This window comes from Prionailurus bengalensis, chromosome D1, assembly GCF_016509475.1.
Source record: "Prionailurus bengalensis isolate Pbe53 chromosome D1, Fcat_Pben_1.1_paternal_pri, whole genome shotgun sequence".
NCBI classification, from domain to species: domain Eukaryota; kingdom Metazoa; phylum Chordata; class Mammalia; order Carnivora; family Felidae; genus Prionailurus; species Prionailurus bengalensis.
Window position 1 is genome coordinate 58,146,311 of NC_057346.1, and position 18,983 is coordinate 58,165,293.

Here is an 18,983-nt window from a genome sequence, read left to right on the forward strand (position 1 = left end):
AACAATACAGTCTCTCTTTCTTTCCCTCCCTAATTTTAACCAAGGGGAAAGCTGAAACCCAGAAGGGGGAAATGACTTGTTTACAGTCACAATAGTAAGGACATGGCAAAGATAACCACTTTATGTCTAACCATGGCTGGAAGCTGGGTCTGTAGCCCCAAGCCCAGGCTCTCTCCTCTAGATTCTGTGAAAGTGATAATATCTGCCTAATAGGTGGCATTTTCCAGGTGGGAAAATTGGGAAGGAATAGTACCATCCTAATCCTCAAATGAAAAGGTAAATATGCCTGCAGCATATTTAGCTTCCAAAAATTCTGGTGATGAAAATTTTAAAATTTACACCTGAGGGGGCACCTGGGTGGCTCAGTCGGTTAAGGGTCCGACTTTGGCTCAGGTCATGATCTCATCGGTTCGTGGGTTCGAGCCCTGAGTCGTGCTCTGGGCTGACAGCTCAGAGCCTACAGCCTGCTTCAGATTCTGTGTCTCCCTCTCTCTCTGCTCCTCCCCCACTTGTGCGCTGTCTCTGTCTCTCAAAAATAAATAAACGTTAAAAAAAAATTTTTTTTTAATTTATACCTGGGGACCTGAAAGATTTGGTGATGGTACTCTGAACAGTCCATACTGAGTTTATGAGGTGCACAGAAATCAAGTGACTATGTTTATAACTCAATGTGACATACTCAAGAGACATACACCAGACAGAAGGCCTGGCCCTGACTAGGATGGCCAAAAGTCACAGCCTGGTACTGCATAAAGAACACTATACTTAGATGGAAGCCAAAGAAAATCTGGACTCAAATCCTGTCTGCTTAGTCACTAAATGACATTGAATGACCTCTCTAGGTGTCAGTTTCTTCACCTGTAACACCTAAAGTTCTTGTGATGCTTGAAATAGTAAATTTATATGAAATGGAAATAGCATAGACATCACATAGGTTCTGACCACCTTGGTTCAAATGCTGGCTCTGAAAATTACTAGCCAATTAGGCAAGTTATTTAATCTCTCTGAGTCTTAGAGTCCTCAGATAGGGCCTTTAATAACTAGGATATCTGAGGATTGAATAAAATACACTATTTATAATGTTATAAAAAGGAATAACACTTTTATTTTATTTTTTTACTTTTTTTTTTATTAAGTTTTTAAATTTCAATTCCAATATAGTTAACATACAGTGTTATGTTAGTTTCAGGTGAACAATTCTATACATTACTCAGTGCTCATTGTGTTAAGTATACTATAATATTATAAAATAGAATAATGCTTTTAAAGCCTGGTACCTAGTAGTTACAGCATCTGGTATACAGCAGTTACTCAATAAATGGTATCTTTAAAAAAGGTTGAGTAATGCATACCAATAGAGCATTATTATACTATAAATTGGAGGTAATCATGCTCCTGGCATCCTACTGGCATGCTTTACAGAATGAAACACTTATTAAGCACCTGCTGTATGCAAAGTACTAATTCAATCACTCTCAGCAAAGACACCAACAAAACAGAAAACACAGTCCCAGCCCTCAAGGAATTTACAGTTCAGAGAGAGAGAAGAGACACGTGAAAGACCAAATCTCAATTTAAACATAAAGAACAGCCCACCTCCATAGCAAGTTCAGCACAAGCTACTTTGCTGGACCATGCTGATTAACTCCCCAAGCTGCTGGTTGCAGTTGAAAGGGCAGTAAGCAGACACACTTAAGGGTATATAGTAGTTACTTAATAAACGGTATCTTTTTTTAATGTTTGTTTATTTTTAGGGAGAGAGAGATAGAGCACAAATAGGGGAGGGGCAAGGACAGAGAGGGAGACACAGAACCTGAAACAGGCTCCAGGCTCCGAGCTGTCAGCATAGAGCCCAATGTGGGGCTCAAACCCACAAACCGTGAGATCACAACCTGAGCCAAAGTCAACCGCCTAACCAACTAAGCCACCCAGGTGCTCCAATAAATGGTATCTTTTAAAAAGGACTGATTTAGACCTACCTACTTCTCAGGTCTTATGGTCCTTCATCCCCTACCTTAGACCCCATGATTGAAAAACTCCTTGGGGCGCCTGGGTGGCTCAGTCGGTTAAGCGTCCGACTTCGGCTCAGGTCACGATCTCGCGGTCCGTGAGTTCGAGCCCCGCGTCAGGCTCTAGGCTGACGGCTCAGAGCCTGGAGCCTGTTTCTAATTCTGTGTCTCCCTCTCTCTCTGCCCCTCCCCCGTTCATGCTCTGTCTCTCTCTGTCTCAAAAATAAATAAAGGTTAAAAAAAAATTTTTTTTAAATAAAAATAAAAAACTCCTAAGTTTCCCAATTGCATCTCAGTGTCTTCCTACCTTCACCCAGGAGGTTTCCCCTCCTTGCAGAGTCTTTGACTCTTCACCCCACATGATTAATGTGAGCAACTCCTACTTATTTTTAAGACTGAGCTCATGTTCTTCCAGGAAGCCCTCCCTGATTCCTCAGGTTAAATTAGGTACCACTCTTATGTGTTCCCATAGCAAACCTTCCACCATATATACCACTACCAATCACATGTATGCCTCTGCATTTATTCAACAAATATTTACTGACCACTAGTGATGAGCAAGACCATGGTTAGCATTAGGGATATGATAGGTAATAAGACAGCCATTATCTCTGCTCACTAACACTTACAATCTATAAGGAAAGGCATATACAGAACAAGTAATTTTAAGGAGATGCATGTTTTACGAGAGGAAAATAGAATGCTACGGGATTGTAAAAAGGCAGACTAATGCTATCACCATCATCATTACCACTTATGGGCTCTATGTTTCAAACACTGTGCTAAGTACTTAAAGTTTTCTTAATTTATTTCTCACAACAACATTGGGAAGTATAATTCCTACATAAAGCCTAGGAAACTCTGGCTTGGAAAAGTTAAATGATGTATCCAAGGACGTACAACTAGTAAGCATCAGAGCTGAATCTTTAACTCAGGTCTGCCTAATTCCAAAACATTTCTCTTAACCTCTGTCTTTCCCTTTAGGCAAAGTGTGCAGAGCCTGCCAGTTTCCTCAATATCTATTCTCCATTTCTCCTTTAATAAGATAACTGCTGAAACACAACAGTTGGCAGATGGCAAACTTTATTCATGAAAGAATAATTAAGGAAATCAAAGTAAAAAAAAAATAACAGAACTGCTGGATTTTAGCAGGGTATATGACCATTTATAATAAAAATTGCATGTCCCAAGCAATCTTGTAGCTAGGTATGGTTATATGACTCACTTCCGGCCAGTGGGACAAGAGCTTATGTACACTACTTTCCCTTTCTCCAGCCTGCTTGATGGAATGTGGACATGATGGCTGAAGAGGGAGCGGCCATCTCAGGACTAGCGGTTAGAAGCAGTATGGTAAGTGTGGCAAAGCCAAAAGCTAGAATATCTACTTATGCTTTTATGTGAGAGAGAAGTAAGCTTCTATCTTGTTTATGCCTCTAGATTAAGTGGATCTCTCTATTATGGCAACCAAACTACTATCTCAATTCCTATAAGAAGCTACTACATCTCATTCATTTCTCTATTCCTTGAGCCCAGAAACATTAAATGTTGAGTTGGACTGAACTGAATTCTTGTTTGGGTTCCGTCATTCACTAGACATATGTCATAGAGAAATCATTAATGCCCTTCAATCAGTTTCCTTTTCCACCCTGCCTATCTCACAGGATAGTTGGTGAATCAAATGGCACGGTTTTCAAATTTGTTGGTTGCAAAGAGCCTAACAAAACCATGTTTTTCTTTGTGAAACACCATAAAATGTTTGTCAAGATACTTTGATCATATACAACAAGAATGACTTTACTAGCAGAAAATATGGTTATATTATATAAATGGAGTTCTCTGCATCTCAAAAAATATGAAAAAAAAAAGAAGACATATCTGAGTTTCTCTGTTAATATTTGTTTTCATCAAGTAAAACTGATTGGGGAAAAAACCTGAAATTTAGGTTCTAAATTGTGGAAACTAAAATGCGGAAGATTGCCATTAGTACACTTGAGGAGAGGTTTGGCTCTAGGATCACTAGTGTTCCAAAAGCACATGGCTTGAGAGGCACTGAGATAATGGATGTGAAAGCACTTTGGAAATGGAAAGGGATCATTGCTACTATTCATATCAAATATGACTCCCTCTAAAACTCTGACATTATTGTAATTCAGCAGAACAGGCAAGGCAGAATGAGACTGGTGGGCTAGAGACCAGGGCACTCTAATGGCACAGGCTAAGAGTCAGGTCATCATTAATAATCACTCAGAAAAGTTCTGGGGAACTCTATCATGTTCTTTATAGCCCCAGTGTTTCCCAGTGTATCCCAAGCAGCTGGTTATTCCTAGGGTCAGTTCACTTTACATACTCAGTGTATGATATAGGTGGCATTTAGTACATGTCTGTAGAGCTGACTTCCATAACACCTTCACTGACCCTTTCAGGGAGAATTGCTTCCTTAATTTTGTTCTCTTGTCAGTTCATTCTGCTAGTAAAGCACTTACCATGTACGGTTAGTTACATTTTTGAGCACTACCTTTCCTAGCCTGCTGTATGCTTTGGGTAAGAAGCGATTGTGTCCCATTCACCCAAGCATCACTTGTGTTCACACAGTGCCTGGCACATAGTAGATGCTCAATGATGGCTTTACTTTTCAGTGAGTTACAAGAGGCAGACTTGAGGAAAAACATAGATGCTAATTTAAAACAACTCTTCCCTAAGCCAGTCCTAAATCCAAGTCTAGCCCTATGGTTACTGCACTGGCAAAACCAATCTTTCTGTTCCCAGGAAGCTAGGACTGTCACTATCAAGTGATTCTGATTTGCTGATTTTTCTGGGAACGATGCCACAGTCTCCTCACAGCCTTGTGGCTGTGGGAGCTAATCTATCTATGGGTGTTACAATAAACTAAATAGGTGTCATAAATGACAGACACCTCCTGTATGTCAACAGTGCAAACAGTTTCCAAGACAGAAGACATCTTGACTCCTAGGGGGCCATTCTAGAAAGGGGAAGTAAATTGCCTACATTACAAAAGATACACATTACTCTCTTGCCCCAGGGCCTAGAAAATAGAACACAGAACAATTACAAACTGACAGCAATATGTTGCCTCCATTTCATCCTTCCTCTTAGCAGTTCTCTGAGTCTTGGATTAATACCCCAATTAATAACAGCTGAGGGCAAGTATGTGGTCTTGGGAGAAATAACCTAGTGCTACACCAATATGAAGGACTACATTATTTTCATTTCATAGAAATAAACATTCCAAACAATCCAAAGTCTTTTAAATTCAATAGAATGATTCAGGGCCTTGAGGAAATAATGAGATCTATACATTCAGACACAGTGTTAGGCCTGGAGATTATCTCTGAATGTGATCTCTCACTGCCACAGTCAAGCTGGGTCTTACAGGATGTGAGATTACACCAGCAGAAATGGGACAAGATCTGGGCACTTTGTACATGAGAATTAACTCTTGTCTTAAGGATGGGGGCTCAAGAGAGTAGAGGGCCCAGCCTGGATACTAGAGAGGGAAGGAAGGGACTTTGGCTGCTTATTGTTTTTTCTAGGTGCTATGCTTAGGGAAAGAAAGGGGACCACAAGATCCTTTCTAGCTTTTCTAGTCAAATTTACTGGGGGGGGGGGGGGGGTGGCAAAAGAGACAGGGACCTGGGACAGAGCCTCTGCAAGTTGGCAGACAAGAGCTTTCATGTGCTGTCCTGTGTCAGAACCAAGGGGCCTGCAGCAGTGACCACTACTATCTGGCTAGACACAGAGGGATGATGAATGACAGCAGAGAAAAGCCTACAGCACTAACCAAAGAGAGCATCACTCCCTTCAAGCAACTAAGGTCATCTGGAGCCAGCTGTTTGCAAATAGTGGGTTGTGTTTGCCAGCTTTGATTTACAAAACCTCGGGGCAGTTCCAACAACCACATTTCAGTTCAGCTCAATCAATATTTCCTGTCCTCTACTTGATACCTGGCCCTCTGCTACACACTGAGGGTGCAGAGAAAAACGAGACACGGCCTCTACCCTTACAGAGCTCACCATCTGGAAGGGGAGATGGTCATCAAACAGATCATTACAACAGAGCAGTAAGTCCCAAGACAGAGGAAGCACAAGGAATTCTGGCAGCTCATGGTAGGACAAGTAGCCCAGGTACAGGGAACCCAGGAAGGTTTCTCACAAGGGGAGATTCATTGTTTTCCTCCTCACCCCATTTCCCCACAAGAATTTAAAGGTTTGATGACGTATTAACCAAGTGAAAAGGGAAAGACCTTCCAAGTAGACAGAACAGCCTTGAAACAGTATGATGATTTGGATGAAAAGCGAGAGGCCCAATGCAGTTAAAGCATGGTATCCCTGAGACGGGAGAAGAGAGTAGGGAGAAAGACAGGGACAGATGGCACTAATGTGGCATTGAGCTTCCTTTTATACCAAATTAGGGAGAAGGTCAGAGCATGGCACATGCAGAAAATTATCTTTTAGAGGAAAAAAATCCCAAGAAATTAACAAAAAAACAAAGAACACAGGCTCAAACAGAATGAATTTTATTTCCTACTAATTTACGTGGGACTTCTAGAAGAGGGATATCCCAAAATAAAACAACTCCAACAACTACTTTAAGGTGTCACAACTCAAAGAGGGTGTAAGTCACTCCTTTTAAATTTTAATAGCACCTTGTTATCTTCCTTTTAGCACCTGTTGCTTTCTGCTTGGGAGCATAAGTGTCTGTGTCTTATCTCTAATGGTTTATCAGCCCTCTGAGCATGAACCAGGTCTTGTTCATTCATCCTATAAAATTTTATTACAACCCAGTCTGAATAGGCAAGGCACCCTCAACAATGCCTAGCACATAACAGACATTCAACAATTGTTTCAGAACACCAGAGTTACATGATATCAGAACTAAAAGACTCTTTAATTTTTTAAAGTTTGTTTATTTATTTTATTTATTTATTTATTTATTTATTTATTTACTTATTATTTTGAGAGAGAGAGCAAGCACAAGCGGGGGAGGGACAGAGAGAAAGAGAGACAGAATCTCAAGCAGCCTCTGCACTGATGGTGCAGAGCCTGATGTGGGGCTTGAACCCACGAACTGTGAATCATGACCTGAGCCAAGATCAAGAGTCGGACATTTAACCAACTGTGCCACCCAGGCTTCCCTCAGAGCTGAAAGAGTCTTAAAGATAATCCTAATCCCGTTCCTCAGCCTTTATGAAGACTCATAAAAGCTATGGACTCTCTTCCCAGAAAAAAATCACACACAGAAAACATTTTACATATAATTTCAGGGCCTACAATGCCCAGAGGGGTAAAGTTAACTTATCCAGTTAACTTTGTGAAGGTGTAATAAGTAGCATAACCAAGCCTAGAACACAAGTTTCCTGGTTCCCAGTTAAGGTCTCTTCCCACTACAAACTACAAATGAACAATTTATTTGGGTTGTTCCCTACTGGGAGGCTGCCAGATGTGGCAATGTTCCTCTGAAATTCCTTACTACAAAGATGACGCTCAGGAGAACATGCAAGTTTAGTGGCTTCTGAGGCCCAAAGACAGTGTGGACCTCTGCCAAGGAGAAAGAGGGGCAGCAGGAGATGTTCAGGGTTACATGGAAGCATTACAATAAACCAAAGAACCAAAAGTGATGTTGAAGTCTCCCCAAGTAGAAGAGCAAAATCCTTCTTAACTGTACTGTTTACAAGAAGTGCTAGAATCATGACTCAAAGCCAGACCTTCTGACTTTCAGGCCGGTGTTGTGTCCACCTCACCAACAAAATCCTCTGCACATCCACAGAAATCTAACCACCACTGAAGCAATCCTGTTGCTATGGGAATCCTAAGAAATGGGCTAAATAATCTTAGAATGCTTGGAACTAACTCCCAGTTATCTGTGATAATGGATTCAAGGAACATCAACATATTTTAAATCTGCAAATACTATAAAACTATTTGGCTGAAAATGTAATCTGCCTCTACTTGCCACAAACCATTCAAGTCAAGTGCATATCATTTAATGTGAGGTCCATACTGAAATAAGTACTAAGAAGATACTCTTTTAAAGTACCACAAGTAATGAAGCCAAATCATTTGCGTTTCCCTGTGATAACCTGGTATATGGACAAGATCAAGAGCTGGCAGAAGCAGCCCCACCGTAGATAATATCCAAATGAAATAACTGGAGACGACTAAAGGATGACCCCCCATCCTTTCTACCTCCAATATTATCCAACCAGTGTGTGTCTGATCTTTAGTTCTTGGCAAAAGTTGTACACTGTCCTTTTCTAAAATGGACCCCTGTTCCCTTTACCTCCTGGGCTTTAACTAGGTGCTTATATCTTCCAATGCCATGGGTAGGCTTTGTCTTGTAGTGCCGACTGGTGCTCAACAGAATGCCACCTAAAAGACAGAAAATAAGACAAACCGGTTTCAAAACTCTTCCAGGGCAGACAGATCACACATGAAGAGACAAATTTTCCACCACAAGACTGGGAATATTTGAGGACAGCAGGCCACTTACCGATTAAAGGACTAGAGCTACTTCTTAATCCTGGACTGACTCTCAGTTTACCCCTTTTTTTCTCAACTTTTGGGCCCTGGACTATATCCAATCCCCACTACCTATCTTTCCTTGAGAAATTATCTCCTGCTACAGCCACTGGTGGTAGGAGGACAAAATACTTTCTCACAGTGTTCTTGTTTTCTCTTGTCCCCCAACAGGCAATAATCCTTTTAAAGTTTCTCATATGGGCCATACAGAGAAGGAGATGGGTGACAAATATAGCCAGGTAAGAGGACAATCACAAATTTCCACAAAGTTTTACAAACCATCTATTTATTTGTGCTAATATAGAACAACTTCCAACACACATTGCCAAGTGAATAACAACAAAAATAAAAACTTAAGATACAGAACAGTGTGTATGTATACTAAGCATAAACCAGGATCTCCATATACATATTTATTGTGGTAGGCCCAGAGATGCACCACTTGGATCTACCTTCAGGGAAGCCCTTGAATCCTAATTATTTTTATCCCTGTTTACAAATAAACTGTAGCTTGACACATGAAAAGATGTTTAACATCACTCATCATCAGGGAAATGCAAGTCAAAACCTAGCAGAATGGCCAAGATCAAAAAAACAAGAAACAAGTGTTGCAAGGATATGGAGAAAAAGGAACCCTCTTGCGCTGTTGGTGGGAATGCAAACTGGTGCAGCCACTGTAGAAAACAGTATGGAGGTTCCTCAAAAAAGTTAAAGATAAGGGGCTCCTGGGTGGCTCAGTTGGCTAAGCATGCAACTCTTGATTTTGGCTCAGGTCATGATCTCCCAGTTGTGAGATAGAGCCCCACGTCAAGCTCCACACTGGGCATAGAGCCTGCTTAAGATTCTCTCTCTCTCTTTCTCTTTCTCTTTCTCTCTCTCCCTCTGCCTCTCCCCTCCACACACTCTCTCAAAAATAAAATAACATTTTTACATAAAGCTAAAAATAGAACTACCCTACAATCCAATAATTGCACTTCTGGGTATTTACCAAAAAAAAAACAAAAAAACAAAAAAACACTAATGCAAAGAGATACATCCATCCTGTTTATAGCAGCATTATTATGGAAGCAGCCCAAATGTCCATTGATAGATGAAAGGAAGTAGTGTGTGTATATATACAAAGGAATATTATTCAGCCATAAAAAAAGAATGAAATCCTGCCATTTGCAACAACATGGATGGATCTAGGGAGTATAATGTTAAGTGAAATAAGTCAGTCAGAGAAAGACAAATACCATATGATTTTGGTCATATGTAGAATTTCAGAAACAAAACAAATAAGCAAAGAAAAAAAGAGAGAGACAAAGAAACATTTTTAACTTTAGAGAACAAACTGATGGCTATCAGAGGGGAGGTGCATGGGGGAGGGGTAAAATAGGTGATGGGGATTAAAGAGTATACTTACCATGATGAGCACAGGGTAATGTATGGAATTGTTGAATTACGATACTATAGACCTAAAACTAATATAACACTGTATGGTAGCTATACTGGAACTATTTATTATTTATTTATTTATTTATTTATTTATTTATTTTTAATGTTTATTTATTTTTGAGACAGAGAGAGACAGAGCATGAACGGGGGAGGGTCAGAGAGAGAGGGAGACACAGAATCTGAAGCAGGCTCCAGGCTCTGAGCTGTCAGCACAGAGCCCGACGCGGAGCACGAACCACGAACCGTGAGATCATGACCTGAGCCGAAGTCGGACGCCCAACCAACTGAGCCACCCAGGCGCCCCAAGGAACTATTTATTTTTTAAAAAGCATGAGTAGAGTGGGGGCAGTGAGAGAGGGGGACAGAGGATCTGAAACAGGCTCTGCACTGAGAGTAGTGAGCCCAGTGCGGGGCTAGAACTCATGAACTGTGAGATCATGGCCTGAGCCAAAGTCAGATGCTCAACTGACCAAGCCACCCAGGAGCCCTGGAATTGGAATTAAAATTAAAAACTTAATTTAAAAAGAAAAAAGAGGGGTGTCTGGGTGACTCAGTCAGTCAAGTGGCCAACTTCAGCTCACGTCATGATCTCGCAGTTTGTGGCTTCAAGCTCCGCGTCGGGCTCTGTGCTGACAGCTCAGAGCCTGGAGTCTGCTTCGGATTCTGTGTCTCCCTCTCTCTCTGCCCCTCCCCAACTCGCACTGTGTCTCTGTCTCTCTCAAAAAATAAAAAATGTTAAAAAAAATTAAAAAGAAAAAAGAAACTATAGTTCAAAAGATATAGTGAATTGGCCAAGGTCATCCAGCAAGTGAAAGGCAGAACTGCAATTTAAACCTAGGTCTATCTCACTGAACAGCCTGTACTCAGATGGGTTATTATAACATCTGAATTTCTGGAATATAAATTCTGGCTAGATATGATCTTTCCTAGCTCAGATATCAGTTTCTTATCTCTACTCTTTCACTAGAACCAGCCCTCCACAGCTCTTCTCTGTCTCTCTTACTCACTGTCTACCTTCTGGAGAAGTGTTAGACCTAGGTTCTGCTCCCTTTCCTTCTAGTTCCTGTGGTCCTGCCCTCATCTTCCCCAGGGCCACCATTCTACAGGGAGGTTAAAAAGAAAATGGTGTGAAGTAGTGAAATGTTTCTTAGGCTTCTCTTTTCTAAAATGGACTTCCAAGCAGGTCTGCTCTATGCCAGACCAATCAGAGATTGGCTTCAGAGCCAATCCTGCATTTACAACCCACACTATTTCACCAAGACAAACCCTAGATATCATGAGTCCCTTCCATGATATGCATTACTCCACATTTACTAGTACATGCCAAAAACTGTATAGACACTGGGACAAAGATGACTAGAATATGCCCCTTTACCTGGAGACACTCAATGGGTACTAGGGAAAGATGATAGGAAAGCAGGTAATTACCTTATGGTGCACAAATAACTTTAATAGAGATGAGAACAAGGTAGTGAGCGCCTAGAGGAAGGAACAATGAATCTGCCTCGGTGGGGGGAGGTGGTGGGAGTAGGGGAGGGTAATGGGAATAGGTTCAGAAGAGGTAACAGATGCATTCTTTAAAGAGGAGCAAGAATTTACCATTCAAGGAAGAAGGAGGTATTTTTGACAGAGGTTCCAAAGGAGCACTGAACACAACTGAGGTATCTTCTTGGCTACTATCCCAATTCTGTCTCTCTGAATCTAAGACCTTTGACCCTTTGAGTCTTCAGGTTCCAGAGCTGTAGTATGAAGCTTACTGTCTAGTGGGAGGAGGGAATCATTAACGGAATAGTCACAAAATAAATATAAAATTACAAATTGTGATACTGAAAAAAAAAAAAGCACAGAAGGCTATGGCCATACAACCGGTGGATCTATTTTAGACTGGAAGATCAGAGAAGCCCTCTCTGAAAAAAATGACATGTGAACTGAGACCGGAATTCAAAGGAAAATAGTGGTTATCCACAAGGATGGGAAGTGATTAGAAAGCAGGAGGAGTGGGAGACTTACTGTTTATTTTATATTCTTTTGTATCTTTATTGTAGATAAAGATATACACATATTATCTATTCAAAAAAATAAATAAAACAAATTGAGACCTGAAAGGAAGTTATTAGGCAAAAGACAGAGGATAAATGTTCCAGGGAGAGGGAACAGCATGTGCACAGGCCAAGTGGGACACCACTTGGCACATTCAAGGAAGAGAAATGCTGTCAGTGTGCCTGAAGCAAAGTGAAAAGGGCACAGGAGATACCAGAGACTAGAGCAGGGGTGGGAACACACCACTCTCGGCCTTGTGAAGGGTTTGGATTTCAAGCTGAACAGCCTAAAGCAGGGAAAGTATATGACTGGTATGTTTTTAAAAGATCTCTTTGGTTGATGTATGGACAAGGGGGTGGGGAAAGAGAACGTGGGTAGGTTAGGAGATTCAAGCAGTAGCCTTGGCTAAGTAGTTGTTGATCTCACTGTATCTACATCCCCCCCCCATTCCATCCTCTAGAGCTTGCTCCTCAGCCACAGAAAGAACGCTTGCCATTCTGTATAAGCCACGCACTTGTCGTGCCTCTGTGCCATGCTGGGCGGCCCCCCTGCCGGGACTACACCTCTCAGACTAGTGAAATCCTAGCTAGCGCCAGCTCAAATATCACCATCTCCATGAACCTACTCTGTTGCCCTAAACATACAAAGACCATCGAATTTACTTCGTGGTTATAATTCTTGGATACTTCCGCTTTATAGTGAAACGTCCTGTGTAAATAAAGAAGAAAACTCAGATTGCAACCACCATCTTTAAGTACACAGAAACTGAATCACCGCCACCCCCCCCCCCCCCCACTGGTTTCAAAAAGGTGATCTTTGAGATGGTGACACATCTTAGGCGAAAGCGCCACACTGCCTGCCTCAGCCTCTCATCCGCTGGAATTCCTTGGCGAATAAGCATTTTCAAATTCAGTTTAGGGCAATTCCTATAATTAGAGCAGCTGGTTAATTAAAAAGCTGGTTCAAGCTACTGTTAAATTAACCATTTTCCCCCTTAAATGAAAGGTTTTGGTCAAATTACCAGTGTTTAAACAGCTTAATGAGCCAGTTGTTTACGTTATAAAATGTACCAGTTTGAAAGCCTCTGATTTCTAATAAGTTCAACTGAATTCTTCCCCTGCTCCTAGTCATCAAACTGGCTTTCCTGCTGTCACATTAACATTGCAGCCTCCTAAGAGGAAAGGCAACTCTTTTCACTGAAGACACAGAACCCCAGGGTTTCAAAAGGAGGCTCTGAAGATCTTTCAATTAGCACAATTATAGGATGTAATCAGTATTGACTTCTCCCACATCACATCCCTTTACTTTATATATGCCAGCGTGACTGTCCTTCAGTGTCCTTGCTTATTAAACTGAAAACTAAACCCATTAATCTAGGATGGGGTAAACAATGTCATTTTACTTATTTCTCTTTCAAAATTAGCACAAGTAATTTTAGCAGGACTATGCTGGAGAGAAAGAGAAAATTACTGGGGTAGCCCCAGTCAGGATTAATTACAGGATATTCTCTCCATTCAGATCCTTACACAACACAAGGGCAGGTATACCCCAGCACCTGACAAATAGTATGTGCTCAGAAATTGCTCTTTTTTTTTTTTTAAAGGTTTTTAAGATATTTTACCAAGACAAACTACAATGAAAAACTTTTCCAGTTTTTCTAATTATAGTACACTGAACTACCTGGATTTGAATGTGCCAGGTTTCTCTGATTCCATCTTTTTGCTCATGCTGTAATGAGAGGACTCTGAGTTCTCTTTATTTAAGCTCCTTAGATTTCTTTTTATGTATTTACTTCTACCTCTCTATGTACGTTTAAATCAGTAAGAAAAAGACAATCACTACAACCATGCCCATCTCTTGGAGAGAGCAGCTGGGATGGTACCCAAGCCCACAGAGAGAATGACGGGTAAAGGTAAGAATAGGGCACTGCTCCCCACTCTTTTCTGAAAATCGTTATAATTCAATCTTGGAATTTCTGACGTTAAGGATATCTCAAAGAACTCGTGAAAAATGTCAACAAAACTATGTCCTTTCAAGTAGAATTATCTTGGCATGCCAGCATTGGTGAGCTTCTCTGGGCCTTCTAGGCACTAGGATTCGCTGACAACAATTATAAAATGGGCAAAGGAAAAGACAAATGGCAGGTAAATATATGAAAATACAGTCAACCAACTAGTAATCAAAGACATGCAAACTACAAATACAAAGGATAACATTTTTTAACTTATAATATTACCAAATATTAACAAAATTTTTTTTAACATTTATTCATTTTTGGGAAACACAGAGACAGAGTGTGAATTGGGAAAGAACAGAGAGAGAGGCAGACACAGACTCCGAAGCAGGATCCAGGCTCTGAGCTGTCACTACAGAGCCTGACATGGGGCTTGAACTCATGAGCCATGAGATCATGACCTGAGCCGAAGTCAGACACTTACCAAACTGAGCCACCCAGGCACCCCATAATATTTCCAAATATTAAAAAAAAAAAAAATAGTAGCATTCAACATTGATGAGTGTAAAAAAAGTGGATTCTCAAATACCAAATAAGTATAAAATAGCACAATCTTTCTGGAGACCAATTTGGTAATGCACATCAATAGCTGTAAAATGTGCATTTCCTGGGGCACCTGGGTGGCTCACTTGGTTAAGCATTCGACTCTAGATTTCAGCTTGGGTCATAATCTCATGGTTCATGGGTTCAAGCCCTGTGATGGCCTCTGGCAGCACAGAGCCTGCTTGGGATTCTCTCCTTTCTCTCTCTCTGCCCCTCCCCCGCTCTCATTCTCTCTCAAAATAAATAAGTAAACATTAAAAAAAAGAATGCACACTTCCTTTGATCCAACCAGTTTGACTTTTAGAAATGTATTCTAAGGGGCGCCTGGGTGGCTGAGTCCGTTAAGTGTCCAACTTTGGCTCAGGTCATGACCTCGCGGTTCATGAGTTCAAGCCCCACATCAGGCTCTGTGCTGACAGTTCGAGGCCTGGAGCCTGCTTCAGATTCTGTGTCTTCCTCTCTCTCTGGCCCTTCCCCGCTCGAGCTCTGTCTCTCTCTGTCTCTCTCTCTCTCTCTGTCTCTCTCTCTCTCTCTCTCTCTCAAAAATAAATAAACATTAAAAATTCTTGAAAAAAAAAGGATTCTAAGTTAATAATCAGACAAGAATACAAATACTGATGTACATGGATGTTTATCATAGTGTTCTTTACATTGAAAAATCCTATGGGAATGCAAGCTGGTGCAGCCACTCTGGAAAACAGTATAGAGATTCCTCAAAAAACTAAAAATAGAACTATCCTATGACCCAGCAATTGCACTACCAGGTATTTATCCAAGGGATACAGGTGTGCTATTTTGAAGGGACACATGCACCCCAATGTTTACAGCAGCATTATCAACAATAGCCAAAGTATGGAACGAGCCCAAATGTCCATCGATGGATGAATGGATAAAGAAGATGTGGTATATATATACAATGGAGTATTACTCGGCAATCAAAAAGAATGAAATCTTGCCTTCTGCAACTACGTGGATGGAACTGGAGGGTATTATGCTAAGTGAAATTAGTCAGAGAAAGACAAATATCATATGACTTCACTCATATGAGGACTTTAAGAGACAAAACAGATGAACATAAGGGAAGGGGAGCAAAAATAATATAAAAACAGGGAGGGGGACAAAACATAAGAGACTCTTAAATATGGAAAACAAACTGAGGGTTACTAGAGGGGTTGTGGGAGGGGGGAAGGGCTAAATGGGTAAGGGGCACTAAGGAATCTACTCCTGAAATCTTTGTTGCACTATATGCTAACTAATTTGGATGTAAATTTTAAATAGATAAATAAATAAATAAATAAAATTAAGTAGTAGAACAATAACAACAACAAAAATCCTAGAGACAGCTTAAATTTCTCTAAATAGAAAACTGTTTGAGTAAATTATGTTTACTCAAAAGGATCCCTACAGGATCTTTTTCAATAGATTTTAACATGCCCTATTTGATCCTAGCTTTAAAAACAAAATAAAACCCCCCAAATCCTCAGATTTAAGTACCTTTCAAATACTAAAATATACTATAAAACTATAGTAACCAGTAGTATTAAGAAGGGTTAGTAGTGGCATCAAATATACAGACAAATCAATGGAACAAAGTTAAAATAATCCCAGATCTATATGGAAACTTAGTATATGAGTTTCAACCTATGGATTTTTCAATAAATGGATGTTTCGATAAATGTTGAAACAACTGACTACCCATTTTTTTGGGGGGGTGTGGGACTGCATCCCTACTCACTTCTAATTCCACATGGATTACATATATAAAGGGGGAAAAATACCAGAAGATAACATGAAGATTAAACTAATCCTGGAACAGATATCTTTCTAAGCAAGTATCAAAATCTAGAAATCAAAGATTAATAAACTTAGGTATATAAAAACGTAAAACTTCTTTCCAACAAAAAACACAAAAAGAAACAGATAACTAGAGGCAATGCAAAGCAGAGATGACAGAAAAATGCTAATTTCCTTAATATATTAAAACTATGTAAAATGAAAAAGCAAACAATCCAATAAAAAAATGGGCAAAAAATATAGACAGGCAGTCCATAAGGAAAGAAATACAAATAGACAATAAAAATATGGAAAGATGATAAACTCTCTCAAGAAATGTAAATTATGAGACATAATTTTTTACTATCAAAAAATAAGATTTTTTTAAACCCAGTTTTGACCAGAGAATAGAAATGTAAATTAATACAACTTCTCTGAAGGGCAATCTGATGATACTTACCAAAATTTTAATCACAATCCATTGACTCAGCAATTTCAATTCCAGGAATTTATCTTACAAATGTACAGGAACAAGTTCACAAAGAAGTATAAAGATTGTTGCTGCAGCATTTTTTTGAAACAGCAAAAACTAAGAACAACCAGTCCAGCATTAAGACACAATTATACACATGTAAAATATATATGCTCTTATATGAACACAACTTGAAAAATATATAAGAAATTGTGATCAGTAGATACCACTGGGAAATAAGACTGGGAAATAGAAAATTCAACTTTTCATCATACACCTTTTTGTACAGTTTATATTTACTTTTATCCTACGCATCCGTATAAGTGCATTTACAATTCTTAGTTAATAATTTTAATTGTAATAAAAAAAAAAAACTTTACTCAGAACACATACCAGTTCAAAATGAATTTTGCCTCTAATTGACAGGTAAGAGAAGAGACCAAAGCTAGGAAATAAGTGCATTTGATCATAATCTCTTTTTAAAACAAAACGAAACAAAATAAAATGAACATCTAGCAAAATGTTAGTAATTGCCCAATCTGGGTTTATGTGATATATTATCTTTTTTTTCCCTCTTCCGTATTTTTTTAATCCTTCAAAATAAAAAGTGTAAAAGAGAAAAAAAACACGTTAAAAAAACAAACACAACACCTTTCCTGGACCCCACATTCTTCTCCACCTCCTTCTAATTCTCTCTGCTCCTGCTCAGAGGTCATAAAAACATTGTAACAGCCCTCTCTAGCTCTCCAACCCCTATTCACTTGTCAACTCACAGTTGACTTCCACAACTAGCCCCACCCCACCTACACAACACACTGTTTTCCTAAGATCACCAGTGACCTCCATGTTGCTAAAGACAAAGAATGTTAGGGTCTTATCTTTCATGATCTCTCAGCAGCACCCAGTGCTAACTCCAACATAGTTGACCACTCTTTCCTTCTTGAAACATTCTCCTTGTGTCTGACATGAAATTATACTATGCTGGTTTTCTCCTACCAGTTTGGCCTCCTTTTTTCAACCTCATTAGCCATCTCTTTCACCCTCTACCCAGTTTTTAAATGTTGGAGTTCCTAAGGGCCTGATTCTTGGGCCTTTTCTCCACTTGTTCTCCTCACATGATCCCATTCACTGTCATGACTTCAACTAACATTGAGAATATGATGGTTTCCAAATGTACAGTTTCAATCCAGACCTATAATTTGAATTCTGTATCAATGTATCCAATGGGCTACTATCCTCCCCATAGACACTCCAATTCAACATGTTCAAAGCCAGACTCAAAATCTTCCCTTCAGGTACCTGGGTAGCTCAGTCAGTTGAGCATCCTGACTTTGGCTCAGGTCATGATCTTGCTGCTTGTGGGTTCAGGCCCTGCCTCCAGGCTTTGTGTTGACAGCTTAGAGCCTGGAGCCTGCTTCGGATTCTGTGCCTACTCCTCTCTCTGCCCGTGCCCCACTCACGATCTGTCTCTCTCTCAAAAATAAATAAACGTAGGGGCGCTTGGGTGGCGCAGTCGGTTAAGCGTCCGACTTCAGCCAGGTCACGATCTCGCGGTCCGTGAGTTCGAGCCCCGCGTCAGGCTCTGGGCTGATGGCTCAGAGCCTGGAGCCTGTTTCTGATTCTGTGTCTCCCTCTCTCTCTGCCCCTCCCCCGTTCATGCTCTGTCTCTCTCTGTCCCAAAAATAAATTTAAAAAAAAAAGTTGAAAAAAAATAAATAAACGTTAAAAAAAATTAAAAAACAAAATCTTCCCCTTCGAACTGTCCAATATAAGGCAGTACATTCAAAATAACTATACTTATATCTTCAAGGTAGTAGAGACATATTCACTATGGATTAAGAAAAAAAAAAAAGATTATAAAACATTACATCATTTGTTCCCATCACTGCAAAACAAACAAAATCCATCTCTCTATCCACCTACTTATGTATGTATGTATTTATCTATCTATGGAGAAAGAGATATAAACGCCTAGAAAAAGACCTGTTAGGATACACAACAAAATGTTAAACAATTTCTGAATAGTATTATTTTTATTTTCTGTCTACTTCAGCTTCTTCTTGTGTATATGTATGTTTATTTCCCATATTCGTTAAATGCATGTCTTTCAATTTTATAATTAGATATTCTTAGTTATTTTTTTTAATCTCCTGATAGGA

General features: G+C 39.9%; 1 protein-coding gene across 3 annotated transcripts in view; it reads right to left on the bottom strand.

The window, feature by feature from the left end:
- Positions 1-18,983, bottom strand: part of MRPL48 (mitochondrial ribosomal protein L48) — a 53,136-nt gene that overhangs the window by 19,572 nt on the left and 14,581 nt on the right. For 2 of the 3 annotated variants that reach the window (XM_043580286.1, XM_043580285.1), the window contains one exon: positions 8,307-8,395. In XM_043580286.1, the coding sequence (XP_043436221.1) occupies positions 8,307-8,395 (89 nt within the window). Of the gene's footprint in view, positions 1-8,306; positions 8,396-11,697; positions 11,699-16,812; positions 16,866-18,983 lie in introns of all 3 variants that reach the window. The other variant, XM_043580287.1, reaches the window with a different exon arrangement.